Source organism: Drosophila melanogaster, chromosome 3R (assembly GCF_000001215.4).
Source record: "Drosophila melanogaster chromosome 3R".
Lineage (NCBI taxonomy): Eukaryota > Metazoa > Arthropoda > Insecta > Diptera > Drosophilidae > Drosophila > Drosophila melanogaster.
The window spans coordinates 15,285,919-15,307,447 of NT_033777.3; the positions used below are offsets into that span (position 1 = coordinate 15,285,919).

Consider the following 21,529-nt stretch of genomic DNA (forward strand, 5'->3'; position numbering starts at 1 on the left):
GCTCCTGCTCAATATTTTGAAATGCATTCAAGGCAAGAAATACACATAAATTTATAAGAGGCGTTTATGAAGTGACTTGGTGACAGCTGGCGGTTTCTTTTGGGTGGGGATTGCTTGGAAAAATGGGACAGCGGCAATTTAACGCCAATTTCATGGCAGCTTGAAATCGGAGAAATTGTTTGGGGGAAACATTTATTTTGTGTGTTCTCCGGCATTCCAAAAAACATCATAAATTTCTTTTTTTGAATTTCAAACAGAGCAGTCAGCAATTGAAACGTAGCACGCTCTCTCATGCTCTCTTTTCTCTGGGTTGGCAACGCCTGTGCAGAGAGGCGCTATTTTTAAATTCGTTGAAAATAGCCAGCGCAAGATATCAAATAACGCACTGAATTTTTCGGTTGGCTTGCCAAAAAAAAAAATGGTTCTCGCAAAAAAATACGCGTACTCTCTATTTCCCTGAATTAGATTTGTATCTAGAACACTTTTCGTAGTTGGTCCCCAGTGTTTCCAAAAAGAATTCGAATTGCGATTCGTCTTTTGATTGCCACATTTTAGGAAAGTATTTCAAGGACATTTGGCATCGTTTCAAAAAGATCTCAGCAGGTAAAGCGCTTGGAAAATTTATCGCTGGGAGTGGATCCACAAGGTAACTACTTATCAGACAACCATATTCACATGGCCAAACCCAAAGTCCCAAATAAATATGACAAAGCGAACGGATGCCTCTGACTAATATTGAAAAATAAAGAAAAAACAGAGATAAGCAATTAAATGAATCAAATGCTGAAAATGTTCTCCTTCTGGGAGAAGGAAATCTGCGGAAGAGAGTAACAAAAAAAAATGATATTTCTACCACCCCCTCTTTCTTTCTCTCTCTCTCTATCTCGCTCATTGGGTGGGTGGGGATCCATATTGGATCCTATGCGGATCCATATTGCTGACTCACTCGCACACGTGCCACACGCAGAGAAAGAGAGCGAGCGAGAGTGCGAGAGCGTCTAATGGGGAGCGAGATAGTGAGTTTCCCCATGCTCATCTAACGGTGAGCGCATGGCCCCAAAATTCAAGTACAACACAAACACAACACAACGAGGGGCCGAGGAAAAAGCAGCAGAAAAGCCAGCAGCAGCCGCCCGCTCATAAATCTAGCAAGAAAAACCTAATTAATTCAATTAATTACTACCAAAATCATACCGGCATACGTTAAATAAAAACCCGTTCGGTCTAATTAAAATTTACCAAAAATCACTGCTTTCATTTAAAGCGATTTTAAGTGAAATTCTAGTGATTTGTATAATTACATAAAAAGTGTTGCGGAAATTGACTCTCTCTATCTTTCTCTGCAAATTTTCACGCGCCGATGAAAATTCGCAAAAGATCTGTATTAAATCATCAATAAAAATAGCGAAACTAACGGTGCAATGAATCCAGCTGTTTGAAATCCGCAACATAAAAGCAAAAAACACAAAACTATAAAACAACACGCACCGAATCACACGGAAACAACAACAACAATAGGCATTGCTCATAATTAATATGTACGAGAAAACATTAAACATAGGAACTGCGAAAGTTAATAATGCATATGAATGGCAAAAAGTGAGATACAACAACAAACCCCAACCGACAACAACAGCAGCAGCTGCAGTTAAACCTAAACCACAACAACAACAAGTTCAAAAACAGAAAAATGCAACAAAAGCCGCGCCAGCAACAACTACAGCTGCAACAACAACAGCAACAGTGCCACCGTTAGCCGGCAACAGCGTTACCGTTAAGCAAGGCCCCAAAATCAAATTTGTTGGCAACGCGGCGCGCCGCCAATCGTTGGCCCATCAAATCAAGCGAGCACATCGGCATTTACTGACCAGTGGCGGTCAGGATAAGCAGCCGCAGCAAAAGCGTAAACAGTTTATCTATTCTTTAATGCGAATTTCAAATTGCCAAAATCTACACGCGCACACCAGCTGCAAGTGCGCTAGCAGTCAGCCTTGGACAGTGCGCATGTAGTTGGCAATGCAAATTCCACATGATCAGCAAGAAATGCACCGTTGCCAGCACTTCCAAGCCAATTGGTATTTTCGGCATATTCCAGACTGGTCACACTGCCCCATCCAGCAACAGCTGGTTCCAGTAAAAAAAATTCACGTAGCAATTTTGGCCACAAATTACCCAAAAATTAAAGTAAATTATTGCATTTTGTAAATATTAAGGAATTAACGCAACATAACAGTTTGTAAATATACACAAAATACCAATTGGAAGCAGTGGTCAACACGGTCAACACGACCCTAAACATAGTCAATCGAAGAAAAACCCATTTTAACTTTTCAGAAAAAACACAAGTGCAGCCGCAGTCGGGCAAAACAGTTGCCAAACCGAAACAGAGGCAGCAGAAACAATTGTTCAAAAGTGATAAGGCGAAGGAGAAGTCCAGCAGGCAGCAGAGAAAGCGAGCCGGCACCAGGAGCACTCGCAATCCGAGGACGCAATCGGAATCTTCGGGCCTGTCATCCCGTTGGTGTTCCATCGAAGAGCAGTTGAACCTGCTGGACGACCTGCTCTACTACTGCGATGAGGAGGCCGAACTGTATCTAGCCCAGCTGTACGAAAGGTTCGAGACACTCCGGCGTAGCAGGAGTTCCTCGCCAGTGAGCGATTTCTGGAGCGATTCCGACATGGAGCACGATGACTCCAGCACCAGTGGCACTGGCAGCCATACAGCCAGCAATACCAGTCTAGTTCCCGCCTCGCTGAAGCGTCGTGGCCACCAGCATCATCCGCGATTCTCGGGCACTCGCCGTCCCAATGTGCCCAATGTCCAGGAGATTCTGGCCGCACTCTATCGTGGCGACTCAAAGAGCGCCCTGTCCAATCTGAGAGGAGAGACGCAACCGGAGGAGGAGCAACCACAGCAGCAGACGGAGGAGGTGCTGCCACCCAGCAGAAGCACTTTAAGCCTGCCCCTCAGTGAATCGGTGACCAATTCCCTGGGCAGCAACAGTCCCACGCCCACAGACGAAAGCAGCGTGCAAGATGAGGGGGCCAGTAATCCGGCAGCAGCTTTAATAGCTGAGGATGCAGCCCCACCAGCAGGCACAACCACGTCCAAGAGCAAGAAAAAGAAGCGGGAGAAGGGTGAAAGGTCAGAGAAATCGGACAAATCTGAGAAATCCGACCGGAAGAAGAAATCTTCAGGCAAGAAGGAACGCAGCAAACGATCCAATCCCATGGAGCAAAGCAGCGACAGCCTGGCCACCGATCTCAGTGCCGGGGCCATCGATGAGGGCATCGCACTGGCCGACGACGATGACAACCAAGCGGCGGAATGGTCCAAGTTGCGATGCACCAGCGAGGCGGCCGAGATTGTGGCGGAGCGGGAGGCTCGACGGAACAAGGGACGTTGTGCGGATTATCCGGGACTCGCCTTTGGCAGATCCATCTTCAGTTCGGACACCATGATGAAGTTCAACATCATCCGCAACGAGCTGCACAACATCATGAACACACAACTCAAACGGGTAATTAATGGTCGAGAGACTTGGAGTTGTTTGCACATTCCTTACTAATCTATATATTCTTCAAATTAAGCGAAGAAGCCACCTTGTTGTCGTTGCTGTTGTGCTGCGAAAAGGGGACTCCAAAGTTTGGTTAGGTTTTTTTTTAGCAATTGCTCCAATTTGTTGCTGTCGTTTTTCGCATTGCAAAACGATTACGTCGTCGTCTTCGTCTTTTCGCGATTTTCTTGTTGTGCCTTAACCCTTGGCTGGCCCCAGGGTCTTTACTCGGCCCTCGTGTATTCTTTTCGCCATAGGTAAAGATTAAGCTGCGGTATTTCTTGACCCACATCGTTCAAATCACTTATTTCTCTCACCTTTCACTAGGCAGAATCGATTTGCTTATGAATGTTGTTTGAATGTTTTTAATAGTGCGTGAGTTTCTAGAAATAGAAAAACTTTAACTACGAGTTTACCAAACAAAATTTAGACAAGCATTCTATCTTAAAAGTATTCCATTAATTTGGGCAAATATGTTTATTTGCAGGCAATTGTTTAATTAGTTACGCAATTGCTGGAATATCTAACGGTACTCGCCGGCCACCTGTTGCCCTCCCCCTCTATCACTCTCTATATCGCCTACTGTTGTGCGGGTGGTAGAAAGAGAGCATCCGATAAGACCGCTAAATGGTATTAGTGCTTTTTCATTTTTTTTTTTTAATTTTGCTCAGTGCGCTGAAAAAGGCAACACAGTTTGAAAAGCCAAAAGGAAAACCCGGCCATTTATGGCCAAAGCATAAAACAGTGCAGTGCCGCAGTGCCGCGGCCAAGCTCGATTTGCCAAAATTGGCCAACAAATTAATTATTAAACGCCGATACTCGGCACGACCTTCCACTATTATTTACTTTTAATTTCTCTTCAATGTCGCCCGGCTAAAAATGGGCGAGCGCTCATTGTTTGCATTATCAAAACAATTACGCCATCGCCGGGAAGTTGGGAATAATGTGTGGCTATAGCTACAGGTGGTTGAGCTGTTCAAAGAAAAGCAGTTAGCATAACGCTATTACTCATTACGTTGCGCTTACGTTGTTTGCTGATAAGCGTGATAAAGCGCCGGCTTTGTGTTTTCCGTTTGCCGTAGTGGAAGCAATTAGTGGAACGAGTGGGAGGGGGAGAGGTTGCGTTGGCACACACGCACGCACACACCTGCCCAATCGCCTTACTCATCTTCCTCGCTGACCATTTTACATGCCCGATTTTTGCATAATATTACTTGCCTGGAAATGACAAAAATCCAAAATATTTCTTCACTAATTAATGCCAAAACAACAACAATGTCGACATGGACAGAATTTTAGCGGCTTTTAACAGGTTTTCCAGTCGCACACACACGCGTCACCATGCACACACACGCGCACCGTTTTAGGCGAGGCAGCACAGACAGACTGGAAGGCAGTAGCTGCAGCGGCAGCAGTTGTCCCGCTCGCACAAACCACCACCGCCGCTTCGACGGGCGATTCGATGGATTCATTTCCAGTTACGTACTCGTCGCAGTCGCGTCGTCGTTGCCTCTCTCTGCGTTTTTGTGTTTTTGCCACCAAATAGCAATATTCAATATTTAAACGTAGCATATTCGCCTGCCAGTTTTGCCATCAAACACTGCCCTTTAAGTTCAATCCCAAGCCAGGGTAAAAGCAGTTGAAGTTGAAGCTATCGAAGAAAAAACCGGTGGTTCGTTCACTCTGTGTGCGAGTGTGTGTGCGTACCGAGCTCTTTCCTTTCGGTCTGTGTGTGCGTGTGTTCCATTCCAAATTGAAAATTTAATTTGGTGTGCTGTCCGAAAAGGCAGAGTGCTTCTTCAGTCAAGAAAAAATCGAGCTCAAGTGCCCAGTCAACATAAGTTAAAAAGAAAGAAACACCCACAACCTCTGTGCTAAAGCCAAGAAGAAAAAAAAAACCACAAAAATGACGACCAGCATTCCACAAGGCACTCTCTTGGACGTGCTGAAGAAGAAGATGCGCCAGACCAAAGAGGAGATGGAGAAGTATAAAGACGAGTGCGAGGAGTTCCACAAGCGGCTGCAGTTGGAGGTGGTGCGCCGCGAAGAAGTAAGCTCAGCACCAGCCACTTACTTAATTTGCTACCCCTTGGTTTGGGCAAACAAACGACTGCGTGACCTGTCTTCCGAATTTTGCATAAATCCTACCTAAATGACGGGAAAAAAGACTAGATAGTCCAGCGCATTTCTTTCGCCCCCTCTCTCTCTCTCGTTCTCTCTTTTCTTTTACTTTTTCGTGTGTGTAGGAGCGGGACAACGCATGTGTATGAAAAGGTGGCGCTCTCTTGTTTTTTGAGCTCTCCCAACGGCTCTCTCTCTTTTAGCTGTTGTTTTTACTCTTTGTGAATTTTTCCAGTCTGGCTGTTGTTCTTTTCGTGGTGAACGAATTTTCGGGCTCAGATACAGGGTGGTTCCGGCCCCGTCCCTCTTAACTCTATTTTTGGGCTAACTGTTCTTATCGCTGACCAAATTCATTCACCTTTCGAATTGTGTGTTATCTCCCGCTTGACAGCACACACACACACTCGAGCATTAGCATAAAACACACACACGGTCAGCAGTCGCTCTCCCATTTACATAAGGCCAAAAAGGAGGAAAGAAATCTTTTGAAAATTGAGCGATTCGGTTGGCCTTCTAGCTTTCTGCTTTCTCAGCGACAAAAAAAGAACAGAAAAACAAAAACCGGCTTTAAGTCCGGCAAAGAAGCCACATCGTTTAGCTAGCGGTGTTCTAAATTCGATTAATTATGATTTTTACGCCACGGCCATCAATAAGTGGTTTAATTCTCCTAATGCCTTTCCAGCTTTTTTGCCCGATGGCTCTGCCTTGTTCCTAATTCAATTCTAATTAGACAATTGAGTGCGCGGGCTCCTTTAAGCGTGTGTGTGTGTGTGTGTGTGTGTGTGTGTATGCATGTGCGCATATGACGTCATTGCTGAGGGAGCATAACTTTGAGAACAGTTCAAACTCCATAGCACGAACTTCCCTTTATTCTCGTGTTGAAGACTGTTAAATAAAACTTCTTTATTCTGCTCGAAGTTCGCCCTGAGCAAGCTTCACTGTATTTTTCCGTTCCGAATTCGAATTGATTTTAAATTTGAAGAGATTCTAAAGCGTGATTTCACTCCCTCGTTGACTTTTTTCCACGCTGCCAGCAAGTGATTGACGTTTCGCTTCCCCCTTTAAAAAACGAGGAAAATGAAAACTAAAACAAAACATAATTTGCTTCTTTTCGGATTTCTATACAATGCTTTCAATGTCACTCTGCCGCTCATTTGCCCCCCTATTTCCATCATTCACCTCCCCTCACTTTCCCCTTCTGCAATTGAACGTTGATAATTTCAATGCGCGCATTGTGACAAATTGGTTTTGATTTGTGTGCTTTGCCTCTTGCCAGTTTCGTAATTCGGAGATTACAGCATATGACGCCATCGCTCCGCCCTTTCCCTCCCCCTCTCTCTCCGCTCAACGGGCCCCATAGACAAACGGAATTTTTAAGAAAGAAATATTTTATGCTTGAGAGCATCGTCTTTAACACAGTGTTTTACATTTTCATGGCTTATTTTTCGGCTCATAATTAAAAATGCATCATCACAATGGAAACACGCCCTACGTGTACCGCTCCAATAAGTCTTTTTTGTTTTTGTTTCTGGTGTTTTATTTTTCGGTTGCCAGGGCAATAAAACAAAAACGAAAAACGCAAAACAAGTAAATTTCAAGGTGTGTGTGACTAAGCCGTCAACAATTTCTGGTACCATTTCTCGGCCACAGTTTTGCATTGGATTTTATGGAGAGTTTCTTTCGGCATTTCAACTATATTTTTTACTTATATTTTTTGCACTTTGCCGGTAATTTTTCATACATTCCACAACAATTGGAGGCCACGCTCTCGGACATCTCTGTCTCGCTCTCTCTCTCTCTTTTTGAAACGTGTTCTGTCACCGCTTTTCTTTGCCCACTGATTTTCCCCCCTCCCCTCGCCCGTTCTTGGCCCGTTAATAAAGCGTTTAATCTTCAATACGTTTTGTTAATGAGCTCGAAAAAGAGACAGGGAGAGGGTGAGAAAAGGAGAGATGGCTGAAACTCCCGCTACAAAACGAAACCCAACTGGAATCCACTCTTCAACTTCTTTGCTTTGCTGCTCTTCGTTTTTTTATTTTGGATACCCTTGATAAAGGGGTATAACCTAAGCGTAATTTGACTCTTCTTCAGAACTAATAACAGATCAAGTTCTAACATAAAAACGATCAAAACCGATTGATTATCTTTGCACACTCCATTATAACATGGTTCTTTTTAGACATAAATATCGGTGACTTCAGAATTAGCTCTGTATTGAACTTTCATAAGGAAATTTTGTACGAATGAATATTTGATTTGGCAAGGGTATATAAGCTGCGATCTCTGCCTTCACTTTTAATTTGATTTTTTGGCATTTTTTCTTGTGCTGGCTCTTGGGCTTCATCGGCGGTTTTGTTGTTCGACTTTCGTGTTTGGAAAGCTGCGTTGCCTGCTCCCCCAATTCGAAATGCTTTTTATCGCTCATGTGTGTGTATTTTGTACGATGACGTAACCCAACACGGTTGGTTCCAATTCATAATCACACGATACTTTAACGACCCGCACTCACATCGTTCATTTGGTTCTAGGCGTCGTCAGATGGTCAGTGGTTCAATTGTTCAGTTGTTCATTCGCTCACTTAGTCATTCCATGTACATATCAGTAGCTCTATATCCATCTCTATCTCCATGCCCGGCACCATATCAGTCATTGAGCATGGATTTGGACATGGACATGGCATGGAACTTAGAACTGGCACCGGACTGCCTTGTCCAATTGCCTTTGAGCCGTTTACGATTCAAAGTTTGATTCGCCTCTAATTTTATATACTTTTTTCACCATTTTTGGGCGGGTGCTTACCGCGCTGTTTTCGCTTTTCATCGTTTTGACGTGCTGTGGCCTCTATAAGGCCATAAAGCAGCGAATATTTTCCGTTCTTTAATGGGTATAGTATTTTAGACGGTGGGAAAACTCTCGATCAAGCTTAATCGATGACGTCACGGGCCGTGAACCTTGTATTGGCTTCATTTTTGGACTTAGTAGCCATATCAGGTAGTGGTGTTGTTGAACTTTTGTTTAACTTTGATGGCGAGTATCGATTGCATTTAGCCAGCAAAGCAACACGCAATCATTCCTTCGCTTAAGGGCGTTTTTGGGGGGTTTGCTTTGACCTTGCTTCGACGACGGAAACAGCGACAACAACAACAACTACAACGAGGTGGAAAAAGGGAACTTTTCTTTACAGGTGGAAGCCGCAACTGAAAATGGGATCAACGGTCGACATTTTAGGGAAAAATTAGGTTTACCACTTTAAGTACTATGAACAGGGGGGTTAAAGAGAGCGCAAATGCAGGAGTGTTTCATCATAGCAGTCTTGTTTTACTAAACCGAAATGAGGATAGTATGTTTTTCCAAACCAAGCGTAGCAAATATTTATTTATGTGTATTTCTTGCCCCAAAATATTTAAGGTTTAGCACCGTAAGACGTAAAGTAAACATTAAGATTTTAGCAATAAGTTTACAGCGAATGGATATGCTATATCTGGTTCTTTCGACCATCGAACGTTTGTCTTATAGGCCGAATCCGAGGTTGCCGCTCTGAACCGTCGCATCCAGTTGCTCGAAGAAGACTTGGAGCGCTCTGAGGAGCGTCTGGGCTCCGCCACAGCCAAGCTGTCGGAAGCCTCTCAGGCCGCCGATGAGAGCGAACGGTTAGTACCACGTTACCATCTAAAGTCCCTGTCCCCCAACTACCCCATCTATGATCTCCCCCACTGTACCCGAATATGTAAAATACTTCTTAAGTTCACAGAGAATTATTAAGTTCAAGTTACAACATATATATTTTAATCGCATCTGTATATCGTTTCGCAATGCTGCGACAAATTCAGGATACGAAAAGCGCTTGAGAATCGCACAAATATGGAAGATGACAAAGTAGCTCTCTTGGAGAACCAGTTAGCGCAAGCAAAATTAATTGCAGAAGAAGCTGATAAGAAATACGAAGAGGTATAGTCTACGAATTCATATAGTCTACGGAATTTGGTCTCCGTTTTAGGGCATTAGGGTTATTAGGTTCTGCTCCTTTGAGGTTAGGTTCACTTGGTCAACATTTGCGTTACTAATTAGGTTTTTGGGTCTATTTAACTATCTGCGCTCTCTATTTTCTAATTTCTACCTAACCGACTCTGCAACAACGACAATAATTGTCGTTATAATAATGGTCACTTTTATAATGATAACAATAATGATGATGTATCTAAGTTAGCGTGTAAGACTTTCTGTAAACAGCATTTAGTTGGCACAGTTCAAAGATGTCGACCCGCCGCTGGAACTGGAACACCATGGATCTGCTCTGAATTATTGTAAAAACTTTGTAAAATTATGTATCAGACAGCATGTCCTACTTAAGCTTATGGTAGTCTATTAGTCAAATGGCTGTTAAACAATTATGTCTAAAAAAAAAGATGAAAAATCCCCCAGTGATTGTAATGAGACGAAGGCTAAAGTGTGTTTGGTTCTTGGTCTAAATCCGTTGGCTTAAATACCTCCCAAAATATCAGCTACCAAATTGGTTGCACGTCCATTTCGCTTCGAAGAAGCCAAACACAGTTTAAGCCTCTTGCTTAACCCTTTCCGTCTCCCCTAGTGTCCCCTGCCCCCTGTAAAAACTTGTTAATTAAGTAGAAGTTCCGAATTGTTAACTCAACTGGCAACAACAAATTTCTGTCTCTTTTGCAACAACAACCACGACCAACTACAATCAAACTTCAATATTCACAAACCAAAAATGTATCTCTCAATGTGAATGTTTGTGTAAAACATCTGTTTGTCGTAACAATTGCAACAACTACAACAACAACAACCACACTGAACACTCAACGATGTGGACGATGACGTCGAATGAATCTCGTGATAACTTTTCGGCTGTACCAACTGCAATTCCACTGGGGAACGGCAAATCATCGCTAACCACTTGGTCACTGTCTTCTATGGGCATGGTCGTCGCAACCGATGGGGTCTATATACTCTACCATCCACACTATATTATATAGTGCTCGCAAAATTCTTGAGAACCGCGCCCTTGCCGATGAAGAACGCATGGACGCTCTCGAGAATCAGCTGAAGGAAGCGCGTTTCCTTGCTGAGGAGGCTGACAAGAAATACGATGAGGTGCAGCTAAAAACCAATTTGTCTTCTATTAAGCTAAGCAACAATAACAACAACAGTAACAGTAACAATATTGAAATCAGTAAATCAGAATCATGCAATGCCAGCGATATTGGTGGCACCAACAACAATAACGCATCCAGAACTATTGCATCTGCTGCTGTTGGTGAAGAGACTTCCACCTTGTCCTCCACAAGCCACGAACACAACAACAATCCCAACAACGACACCTGATCTGGTTCCTTTGTCAAGCGGATATTAAAGTAACTTGAATTTGAATTGAATGATTGATAAAGGGTTAACCGAAACCCGAATCTTGGCACAGGAATCAGCCAGTGCGTTGATGCAAAACTTGTGCTTACCACGACGATTACGAATGATGCTTGAGGGCAGTTAGAGCTTAGATCTAGACCTAGATCATGCACAGCCCGCCCGCCCGCCTGACCATATGCAATATATATACGTGTATAGATTATGACGATGATAATGATGATGATAATGATGATGTATTAGTCGATGTACATATGTACAATGTAAATCCAATCCAATGAACTTTCGATTGTAATGGAGTTTCGTGTGTATTTTAATGTGTAAAATACCAATGGCAATATGTAAAGTAATTGTTAAGCGGTCCATACAATGTCCACAAGTACTCTATTAATTGTCCTCAATGCTCTTCCACGTCAAAAAGCTTGAGAAGCATATCGCCACTGAAAATTGATTGTTAAAAGTAAATCGTAATTGGGTTAGTTTCTTAAATTGTTCTTTTTATTTCCATTCAATTTCCAATTACATAATTGTAAAGAAAATGTAATTTATACTCACGTTAAATGCATAGAGAAACACACCTTAAGTTTAAAATTAACCCAAGGAAATATCTAATTTTGGAATAATATTTTTGCAAATTATTGTTTATATACATAACATATTATATACTACAAAAATATATAAATACAAATATATAATTGCAGCATAAAACTAATTTGATATTATTGACCAATGAGTTGGAGCAGATAATATTTGGTTACTTCATGATGTTGTACATTTATAGGTTGAGATATGAGTAATGGGTGTGTAAAAGTGTAGCCATGATGTAGGGTGCTTAATTGTTAGGCGAATATTGGACAAATTACTATTGGGAAATAGTTGAATTCAGATGTGTAAAGCTAGAAAATTAATGTATCTACCAAAGATTGGGACTAGGGCTTACTGCTTTGATGGATTGCCAGCACATTTTTGAGTGTAAAGATTTTAGTCATTTTCTATACCCTATAATTCTTGCCATTCCCAATCCAAGGGGTGGCCTAAATGCCTACGTGTTCAGCACGTCAATCGGATCGAAAAAATATACCAACTGATAAACTACATGCACAGATAAGCCCCATTTCTGCAGTGTTATTTCTTCGCCTTTGCTACCTTATCTTTTTCGCAGAAACTAAGGCAAAGGCAACGATTGTATGTGAAGTACGAAAGCGTGAAAGTACAAAATGGAATCCATAACTGGGACCGAAAGGAGGGGGTAAGGTTTTGTTTAACTGCCGGCGATAAGAGGAGGAGGCCACTCCCCAAACGGGGCAGATTGGATTCGAGTAGATTTCGCACGTTGGGCCCTGACATAAGCGCCTAAAAACTCTGGCCAAAACGATCGATGATGCATTGTGCGAGAGGGAGGTGATCACTTTTGACCCTCAGACGTAGGCCAATGGAAAGTGCCGTGAGTCAGTGGACAGGAATGTGCGTGGAGCAACTCTGTTTCAGCTAAAAGATCTGACGGCACTTTAGTCACTTGGCCATGCCTGGTGCATTGGCGTCGTGATTCATTGGGAGCTCTTAAACATACCGGAACATATCAGCATGAGGAGGAAATTAAAATCAGTTTTGGCTAACAAGGCTATTAAAGTTTATTGGCATTGCCCTTAAATGGGTCAAGTTATTTTCACATTTTTTGGTCAGATTATTATCTGAGATTTTTACTGGTTTCTGAATTAGAATAGGAAATCAGTGAAATAGTTAATTTAAAGATTTCTATATGGTATTGTTAAGCCTTTAAAGCTAGCGATAGTAACTTCCTTTGGCTGAGATGGTTTTATATATAACAATTTAGAGATTTTATGGTATTTGGTTTCCAGAAAATGTACAACAAATGTGAAAGTTGCAAATATTATAAATATCCCGACAGAATATGTTATGCTATGTAAACAGATTGAGTACAATAAATAATAGTATGGATATTGAAGAGCCACACGACAAGCACAAGTTTTATGGGATAAACAATTGAAAACCACACAATAACAATAGGCTACACAAATTGTTTTGTTCAATACTAAAATATGCAAAGGCACCACATAAAAGACAAAAGACCATACCAAAACATTTATAATAATACCATTAAAAACTAATAAATACTTCATTTAAAGCTTCTATGTTTCATTTACTAAACGAAATCTGTGTAAAAACTATGAAATTAAATACATTTTCTATATGTTCTCCTGTACACCCGACGTTCCCTGTATTATACCAATCAATCGACAATGAAACAATGAATCCATATGTAATATTATATGAGAAAAGGTTGCCCGTAAATTGGCCATGGTTGAAGCCGATTTGGAACGTGCCGAAGAGCGTGCCGAGCAGGGTGAAAAGTACGTTATAAGTCCAGATCTAAATATATATTGTTCGAATTGTTTGAAGCCCGTTTTAATGTGCCTAATAACGAAAACAATGTTGAAACTGCCGCAACATCCTAACCTCATAAAAAGCCCCAAAAGTATATATACTTTTGCATTTCCCCCCGTTGAGTTTAAAATTTGATTTTGTTCTTGTTATTTTCTAGCTAGCTAGCTTTTGCCCATATGTTTATAATGTTTGGTTAAAAATGTGAATATATCTTAGAGAAAACCACCTACCTAATGTTTTGTATAATGAAAGCATGCTAAATCTCAATTTTAGTTTAGATCAAACAGAAGCACAAACATGGCAGCAGCCAAGGCGATCAGTTTGAATGTTCTCTGAAAATTTCCGTTCAGTTTCACTGGCTGTTAAGCGCAGTGAACTCCACTTGAGGTGGGAATAAAGCTGCAATGATCTGAAGTTGCAGGTCAATGCGCTTTATCAACCGCTCTCCAAGATCGGAGCAACGAAATGACAGAGAATGTTCAGCTCCTTAGCTCAACTGCTCTGTGGCCATGGATCATGAATGTAACCAGCACAGTATTCACATTTTTTGCCAATCTGCTGCTTTAAGCCAGACACTAAGAAACTAATCTCGAAAACTGTTTTTTCTATGCCATCCATAACCCTATGCCAAACCAATACAAAAATGTGTGTATTTAACACAATGCTAACACCTTGCCACGCCCCCGCTATGCCACGCCCCCCGCCTTGCCCGCCTGCGACGAGAAAAGGTGGCCAGAAAACTCGTGCTCATGGAACAGGATCTGGAGCGTTCCGAGGAGAAGGTCGAGCTCAGCGAAAGGTTTGTCCACACTGCCAAGCCCCCACATCTTCAGCCTACTATTCGCTGTCTTTCAAGTGTCTACTAACTGCATTTCGTTGAATATATAAAACACGTTCGTTTCTGTTTTTGCGCGCAATTTATGCCCGGGATGGACAAATATTTATTTATAATTTCCATAGATATAAATAACCGAATAAATGCCAAAGCGACAGCGAACTGAAAAAGTGAAATCGTTTCAGTTGCGCCGGTCCAAAGACAATTGTTATTATTATTAGAAAAATATTTGCCAGACCTTCGCATCATGATTTGACGGTTTCTCGTCTCTTGGCCAAGACAACTTAACTCATCGCCTCCATCGGCAGGCAGTCACAAGATCTTTTTTCGAAAGTGAAGTGCTGTCAGCTTGGAGTTGGTCAACCGTCTGTTTTTTTTTTTTTGGCTTTGCTCGGGCATAAATTGCGCTTGAAAGAAACCTTTATATTTGACAATTGCATGAGTTGTGCTATTCTTTTTTATACCCAAACGATCTATGGAGCAACTATTTAATTATCAACTTTTTTTTTTCGTTTCTCGCGTGCCAACAGCAAAATTGTGGAGCTTGAGGAGGAGCTGCGCGTGGTTGGCAACAACCTGAAGTCCCTGGAAGTCTCTGAGGAGAAGGTCAGTATATCCATAGGTTGACTAACCAACCAGCTATTTACTCCATTGGAGTTGTATTTAAACCAAACGATTTAAACAAACCATTCTTAAATATTTCAATTGAATACCCAAACTCCCTACCCAATCTCAAATCCACGCCCCAAACAAATTGCCCACGAAATGAACAAACAACAACGATAAAAATGTAGGCCAACCAACGTGAGGAGGAGTACAAGAACCAGATCAAGACCCTCAACACCCGTCTAAAGGAGGTAGATACGATATAAAAAAACGTCAATCTGCGCACCAAAAAGTGGCCCAAATGCAAAGGGGGGAGCTTCCCAGCCCGAAATCCATGCGAATTGGGTGTCCAAACCAGCGAATATATACTTATCTTTTGTTGTTGTTCTTCATTTTGTTGTTGTTTTTTTTTTTAAGTTAATATCAATGAATGAAGGGATATTCGACGCAATTTCCCCTTTCCTAAGAAGGGATTACTTCAATTGTATTCGTACTAAATCCTTGAAAATGTCTACCGACATGAAATTCGTTTATAGCTCAAGCAAAACTACTCCTTTGCCCATTTTTTTTTATTACTAATTAATATTTTCTGTTCTTTTTTTCATATATTTGTTCATAATGTTGCCGCTAAAAAACGCCAATTATCCAATGCTAATTTGCGCACCTGCTGGATGTTTACCACCTGCAAACTGATTTGTTTTTGCATGAAAACTTAATCTATGTTTTATAAAATGCCCATAACACAAAACCCAACTGCTTGTCAAAACCGAACACCAAAAAAAAAAAAACTGAAACCCATAGGCCACACAAAAAGAGGAGACCTTTGAGACGCAAATCAAAGTATTGGATCATTCTCTGAAAGAGGTATTATTGATAAGTATATGCTGTGGTCTCGGTGAATCTCTGGTGTTGGTCGATAATTATGCGAAGCTAATATGCTACAATATATCCACTAAGCTAACTTAGATTAAGCACTTAAAAATAAAAACTAAACAGAAAAGAAAATATTGAATTGCACAAAACGTTATTCTCAATTTTAAATTTACTGTACATATTCGTCAATTCGACATTTAATATTTTCTTTTATGTGACAAATACAACAAACGCTTTGTGAAAATACAGCAAATGAAACGGAATTCCGCAAGTTATGATTATGAGTTTAAGATCAATAGATCGATATAGATCGATATTTCGCTATATTTAGAGCGTACATCATGGGCAAGTATCTGTGAATCCATCTTTCGCATAAGACGTGTGTGTGTACATTTGTTCAAAATTGAAAACAACTTTTTGTGCATTGATTGCAAGTGAGAAAACCCATAGTAAAACCCATAGAAAACGATCAGTTTAGTTTTCAACTACAATTACAAATTGCAAAATTTACAAACCTAGAAACTCCTAAAAGCTAATGCCTGATTAGCGGCAATCGAATTAATTATCGCTATGTAGACGATCGAAATTAATTCACTGAGATATTTATTTCGGTAGATATTTTACCCAAGATCCTCAAAAACTCACATCCTTGCAGCAACACACACACACACACACACACACGCACACAGACACCCAATGTACGTGATATTGATCTTGATCTATTGTCATAAACTATAATTTGTTGTATTTTCCTCGACGTCTAGGCACGCGTCAATCAGAAATATTACGAACAGGAGCTCATACAGTTCAAATTAAATGTAGAAGCTGTAAGTCGCCGCAGATTTGCGTTGGCGTAGAGATTATAGATTCCGTCGAATTGCGATCTTAACAGCATTTTCTGATTTCCTGTTTTATATGCAGTGACTGCCGTAGCCTCCACCAGTAATCGTTGCTCTTATCATTCCCCTAATGATATTTAATTTGTCTGATTTAGGATTTGTCTAAAAGCCCTAAATAAATACACACAAGCGTCAGCAGTTTGTAAGCATTCTAGTTTAATCAAACAAAAAAACGATATAGTTTCTAAGTTTTTTAGTTGATTGTTTCATTACACTTTTATTAACTAGTTTCATTTTGGCATTTGTTTATTGACTAATCTACATTTGCCATGCTCATTTTATTTATTACGTTTTTCTGCTGGTTTTGGTAGCATATTTGGGAAGCTTCTTGGCTTGATTGAACTTAAGTTCTGAATGAGTTTCGCAAAGTAAAGGTTTTACCATTCAGAATTTATGTTTTTGCAATCGGGCAAGAGATGAAGTTCGATGCATTTGACTGCTTCAACTTTTGCCTGCTATTGTAGCCACTTTTTGCAGCTTGCTATCCAGTGAATATTAAGCACTTAACTAACTTAATTATTTTACCTCTTTCCCTTCCTCAATCAATCAAATCAAAAGGCTGAGGCTCGTGCTGAGTTCGCTGAACGCTCCGTTCAGAAATTGCAGAAGGAAGTCGACAGGCTCGAAGGTATGTCCGTCAAAGATTTTATACAAATTTTACTGAGAATGTAGGAGAAATAGCTCAGAAATTGAGAAATATTCAACTATTTTTAAATTAAAGTACAGAACCAAAGTTTTATTGTTGTTTATTATGATTTGTAGTAGATTAAGTAGGTTCAAAATTACATTCCTTATTCCAAATCCAGTACCAATTGTGATCTAGTGAGAACTTTTTATGTACCTCGATTTTGTATTTATTATCATTTAATGCAACATATTTTATAATTTGATTTTCTAATTTGTTTACTTTTCATATATAATTTCGTTGTTATTGTTATTGTGCTTAACAAAATACAACTTGCGCTGCTTGCTAAACCACTTGTTGCATGACCTGACCCGCCCTGCCCCATCGCAAAAAAAAAAAACTGACCAAATATCGAAACCAGATGACCTGCTCAACGTGCGGGGCAAGAACAAACTGCTGCAGGAGGAAATGGAGGCCACCTTACATGACATACAGAACATGTAAACAACTAATTTGCTTATGTAAATTAACTAAACTGCCTGCTTTGACGTCAAACAAAAAACACCCACGCACACACAAAACTGGCGCTTTCCATATCTAAATACTAGCGAACATATCTCGACTCCACTCCACACAACACCGCCCAAGACACGCCACGCCCACCACCCATATGAGACAAGATCCAAGGACGCCGACAGAAGTGTCTTCCATGCGGATGCGAAAGCCATCTTCGAACGCCAAGCAACGGGAGAGTTAATCAAAAAATAGCGTTAAACACACTCTAAACATAAACATAAACTCAATGGAGATCAGATGAAAGGGCAGAAACTAAAGCAAAACATTCTCGTAGCACAAGCGCATTCCAATTCACGATTCGATTCCATTTCGATATTTTCGATTACGTCGATATTTTCGATACCATTTCGCAAAATTCGAACGGTTGACTGGCAGCTAGCGCCATTTTACTATACTGTTGCAATACTATTTCGTTGAATCTAAATTTAATGATTATTCAATTGATTTTACTTCTGCTTTTGCTACCCCTACCTTGTTTTGTTTTATTTTAAACCTTAAATTATACTTGACCTTGTACTTTTGTATTTGACGAGATGACAACTTGGACAACACACGCATTGCCGCCTTCTTTTTAGTTTACGTGTATTAAATAGAGAGACAATCAATCGCTGTTATTTATATTTAAAGAGTAAATTCTATGCTAAAACTTTGTATTTTGTCCCCAGCTTAACTGTATTAATAATATGCTAATGTTTACCTTGTTTATAAATATTTAAACGAATTGTCGTGTTTGCAAAACGTTGTGTAATATTTGCCTACTTTTAAGTTGCCGCCACGCCCACCACCACAAACTATAGCCACTCTTTCGATATAGTTTTCAATTCCACAACAAAAAAGACAATTTTAGCTAGCGCACATCATTCCAATTGCGAATCGTCCACCGGTTCAGATAACTTTTATTAAACAAAAAAAAAAAACAAAAACAAAAAAATAAAACAAAATCCAATTTCCACACAACACTAACTAAAAAATTTTCTGATTCTGAATGCCGTGACACCCAAATGAAGATAAAACGAATGCTGCAACAAGAAATGGCATTAAAAATTCTAATTTGATCTATTTACGATTTACATAAATTAATTATTTATACTTTAATATATACCTATACAATACATATACTATACAATACATACCATGCTGCTGCAATTGCACAAATAAAGTATTTTTCGAAAAACGTATGCCCCGCCCATCGATCGTCCAGCGTTTAGTGTTCGCCCCAACCCGACTCTGTACGTGTGCCCGCCCCACCCGCATTTGGCCACCACTGGAGGTTCTATCGCCCTGCTCTCTCTCTCGAATCTGCTCTAATCCGACTTTCTAACCCCTTGAACCACCACCAAACCACGAAATCACGAAACAACCACACCCATTCGCCACGCCAGACGAGATGATCAAAGAGATCGAGCACTATGCCCTCGTCGGCGACCAGCTGGACTGGACCTTCGTGGAGATGATGGGCATGCCGCCATTCTACAACGAGCGCTACCCCAAGCCGCCCACACCGGAGCTCACCGAGGAGGAGAAGGCCGCCCTGGAGGCCGCTGCCATTGCCGAGGCCGAGGCGAAGGCTAGGGCCGAGGAGCTGGCTGCCCTCGGCGAGGAGGCAGGCGCAGAGGCTGGGGAGGGTGGTGCACCGGCGGAGGGCGCCGCTCCCGGCGAGCCTGGTGCAGCAACTGAGCCCGGCGTCGAGGCACCACCGGCCGAACCCGAGAGGATCCCCACGCCGCCACCACCACCACCATTCGAGTACTCCATCGATTTGCCCCCAGAGGGTGCTGAGGTGCCGTACGTTAGGAACGCGGAGCCAGGAGACTTTGCTCCGCCCGCCGAAGCAGCACCAGCTGAAGGAGCCCCACCAGCCGAGGGAGCACCAGCAGCGGAAGGAGCCGCACCAGCCGAGGGAGCACCCGCTGCAGAGGGCGCTCCACCGGCAGAAGGAGCACCAGCACCTGCACCTGCTGAGGGTGAAGCTGCTCCACCAGCACCGGCTGCCGAAGGGGATGCCGCCGCCGCACCTCCACCACCGCCGGCTGAGGGAGAGGCTGCTCCGGCACCAGCCGAGGGCGAAGCACCACCTGCCGAGGCGGCTCCTGCTGCTGAAGCACCACCTGCTTAGAAACCCCGAACATGTTTTATTGCGATCAGTGAAAATAGATGAAAGGATCTCTAGAAGGATCTCGGCGTTCAAGAACTGGCCAAAGTGTTTTCCTTCTCACTAACTATTCAAGCCCCAAACTCCCGAAATATTAATTGATAATCCGAAAATGTAAATAAGCTACGGTGTATATAATTTGAAGTGTTCTTTTCCCACGAGAATGTCATTTTGGTGTTTCGCGCCTTGTGAGCCCCTTCGCTTGCAACTCCTACCCGCCATCGAATCCCTCTGTTTCCCACCCAAGATTATTCAGTTTAATTTTCAATTTACGCTTCTATTCCGTTTCACGTTTTATTTTATTTTTCTCTATACTCTATCCCCCGTCACCATCGCTTGTATTGCTTTTCTCACAAACATCTTCGCATACCGATCCTGAATCGCCATAACCAGACGACCTAATCGTTGAAAAAGAGCGCTATTGCATGATTGGCGACAGCCTGGACGAGGCCTTCGTGGACCTCATTAAGGGTCTGGAGCCGTTCTGGAATCCGCGCAACCCTAAGCCGCCGACTCCCAAGCTCCCGACGCCCACGCCAGAAGAACTGGCCGCCATGGAGGAGGCACGAGCTGCGGCCGAAGCTGCCGCAGCTGCAGAAGCGGAAGCCGCAGAAGCAGCTGCAGCGGCTGGCGAAGCCGGACCAGATGGTGCGCCCGCTGCACCCGGAGAGGAAAAGGCACCGGCCAAGGAACCCACTCCGCCCAAGGAGCCCACTCCTCCGCCACCACCACCACCGCCATTCGAGTACTCGATCGATCTGCCCCCAGAGGGTGCCGAGGTGCCCTATGTCAAGAACTACGAGCCACCACCACCCGGATCCGAGCCAGAGCCAGTGCCAGCCGCTGAAGGAGAGGCTGCTCCGGCGGCGGAGGGTGCTGCTCCTCCGGCTGAGGGTGCTGCTCCACCCGCAGAAGGCGCTGTTCCTCCAGCTGACGGTGCTGCTCCGCCAGCTGAGGGTGCTGCTCCTGCTGCTGAAGGCGCTGCTCCTCCTGCTGATGGCGCCGCTCCTCCAGCCGAGGCTGCCGCAGCTCCAGCTGATGCAGCGGCTCCAGCTGCCGAGGCTGCTCCAGCTGAAGCACCTGCAGCCGAAGCCACCGCCGCCGAAGCTCCTCCAGCTGAAGCAGCGCCCGCCGAAGCGGCTCCAGCTGCTGCTGAAGGCGAGGCTCCCCCAGCTTAGGACCAGCTCGCCACATCCGCGCCAGAAATCGCTGCTGCACTTCGACGAAAGAGAAAACCACTGCTACCACATGCTGCCCTGCTTTTAAAAAACCTAGTTAAGAGCACGTTTTTTATTTTTGAAATAACTCAAAACGAAATTGAATTAAACATTCAGTTAGCCAAAGCATTATAAAAACGAAATGCTGCTTTTATTTTCTGTTCTTGCAAACTTTTTGATTTCCTTTAACCACACAGCTAGCACAACTTTGCGAACTCAACTGCTGGCTATTATTTATTTATTTTATCCGAAACCGAGGTAACTATCATTGGTTATTTTTTAA

At 42.5% G+C, this 21,529-nt stretch overlaps 2 protein-coding genes across 19 annotated transcripts in view; one reads left to right on the forward strand and one right to left on the reverse strand.

Annotated features, from left to right (window-relative positions):
- The window catches only part of Tm1 (Tropomyosin 1), a gene marked incomplete at its 3' end in the record, with an annotated part of 30,560 nt that overhangs the window by 7,699 nt on the left and 1,332 nt on the right, over positions 1 to 21,529 (forward strand). For 4 of the 18 annotated variants that reach the window (NM_169635.3, NM_169633.5, NM_169634.3 and 1 more), the window contains exons 4-9: positions 9,195 to 9,328; positions 10,673 to 10,790; positions 13,359 to 13,429; positions 14,829 to 14,904; positions 15,093 to 15,155; positions 17,235 to 17,304. In NM_169635.3, coding sequence (NP_732003.1) covers positions 9,195 to 9,328; positions 10,673 to 10,790; positions 13,359 to 13,429; positions 14,829 to 14,904; positions 15,093 to 15,155; positions 17,235 to 17,304 — 532 coding nt within the window. Of the gene's footprint in view, positions 1 to 500; positions 647 to 1,405; positions 1,904 to 2,093; positions 3,522 to 5,025; positions 5,608 to 9,194; positions 9,627 to 10,672; positions 11,762 to 13,358; positions 13,430 to 14,191; positions 14,263 to 14,828; positions 14,905 to 15,092; positions 15,156 to 15,705; positions 15,769 to 17,234; positions 17,305 to 17,722; positions 19,055 to 19,259; positions 20,064 to 20,422; positions 21,208 to 21,529 lie in introns of those variants that run through there. The other 14 variants (NM_169638.4, NM_079636.4, NM_206495.2 and 11 more) reach the window with 14 other exon arrangements.
- Positions 4,391 to 4,881, reverse strand: CG45218 (uncharacterized protein). The gene is made up of 2 exons (NM_001300407.1): positions 4,584 to 4,881; positions 4,391 to 4,529 (listed from the first exon to the last, which is right to left on the reverse strand). Exons 1-2 carry the CDS (start codon positions 4,723 to 4,725, stop codon positions 4,417 to 4,419), a joined length of 255 nt encoding a protein of 84 aa, NP_001287336.1. The 5' UTR covers positions 4,726 to 4,881; the 3' UTR covers positions 4,391 to 4,416.

Excerpts from the sequence above, each read along its gene's own strand:
- CG45218 (NM_001300407.1), bottom strand. The coding sequence starts at position 4,725 with ATGAGTAAGGCGATTGGGCAGGTGTGTGCGTGCGTGTGTGCCAACGCA. Across the intron at positions 4,530-4,583 it reads CACGCTTATCAGCAAACAAC|CTCAACCACCTGTAGCTATA; the intron begins GTAAGCGCAACG and ends TTCTTTGAACAG.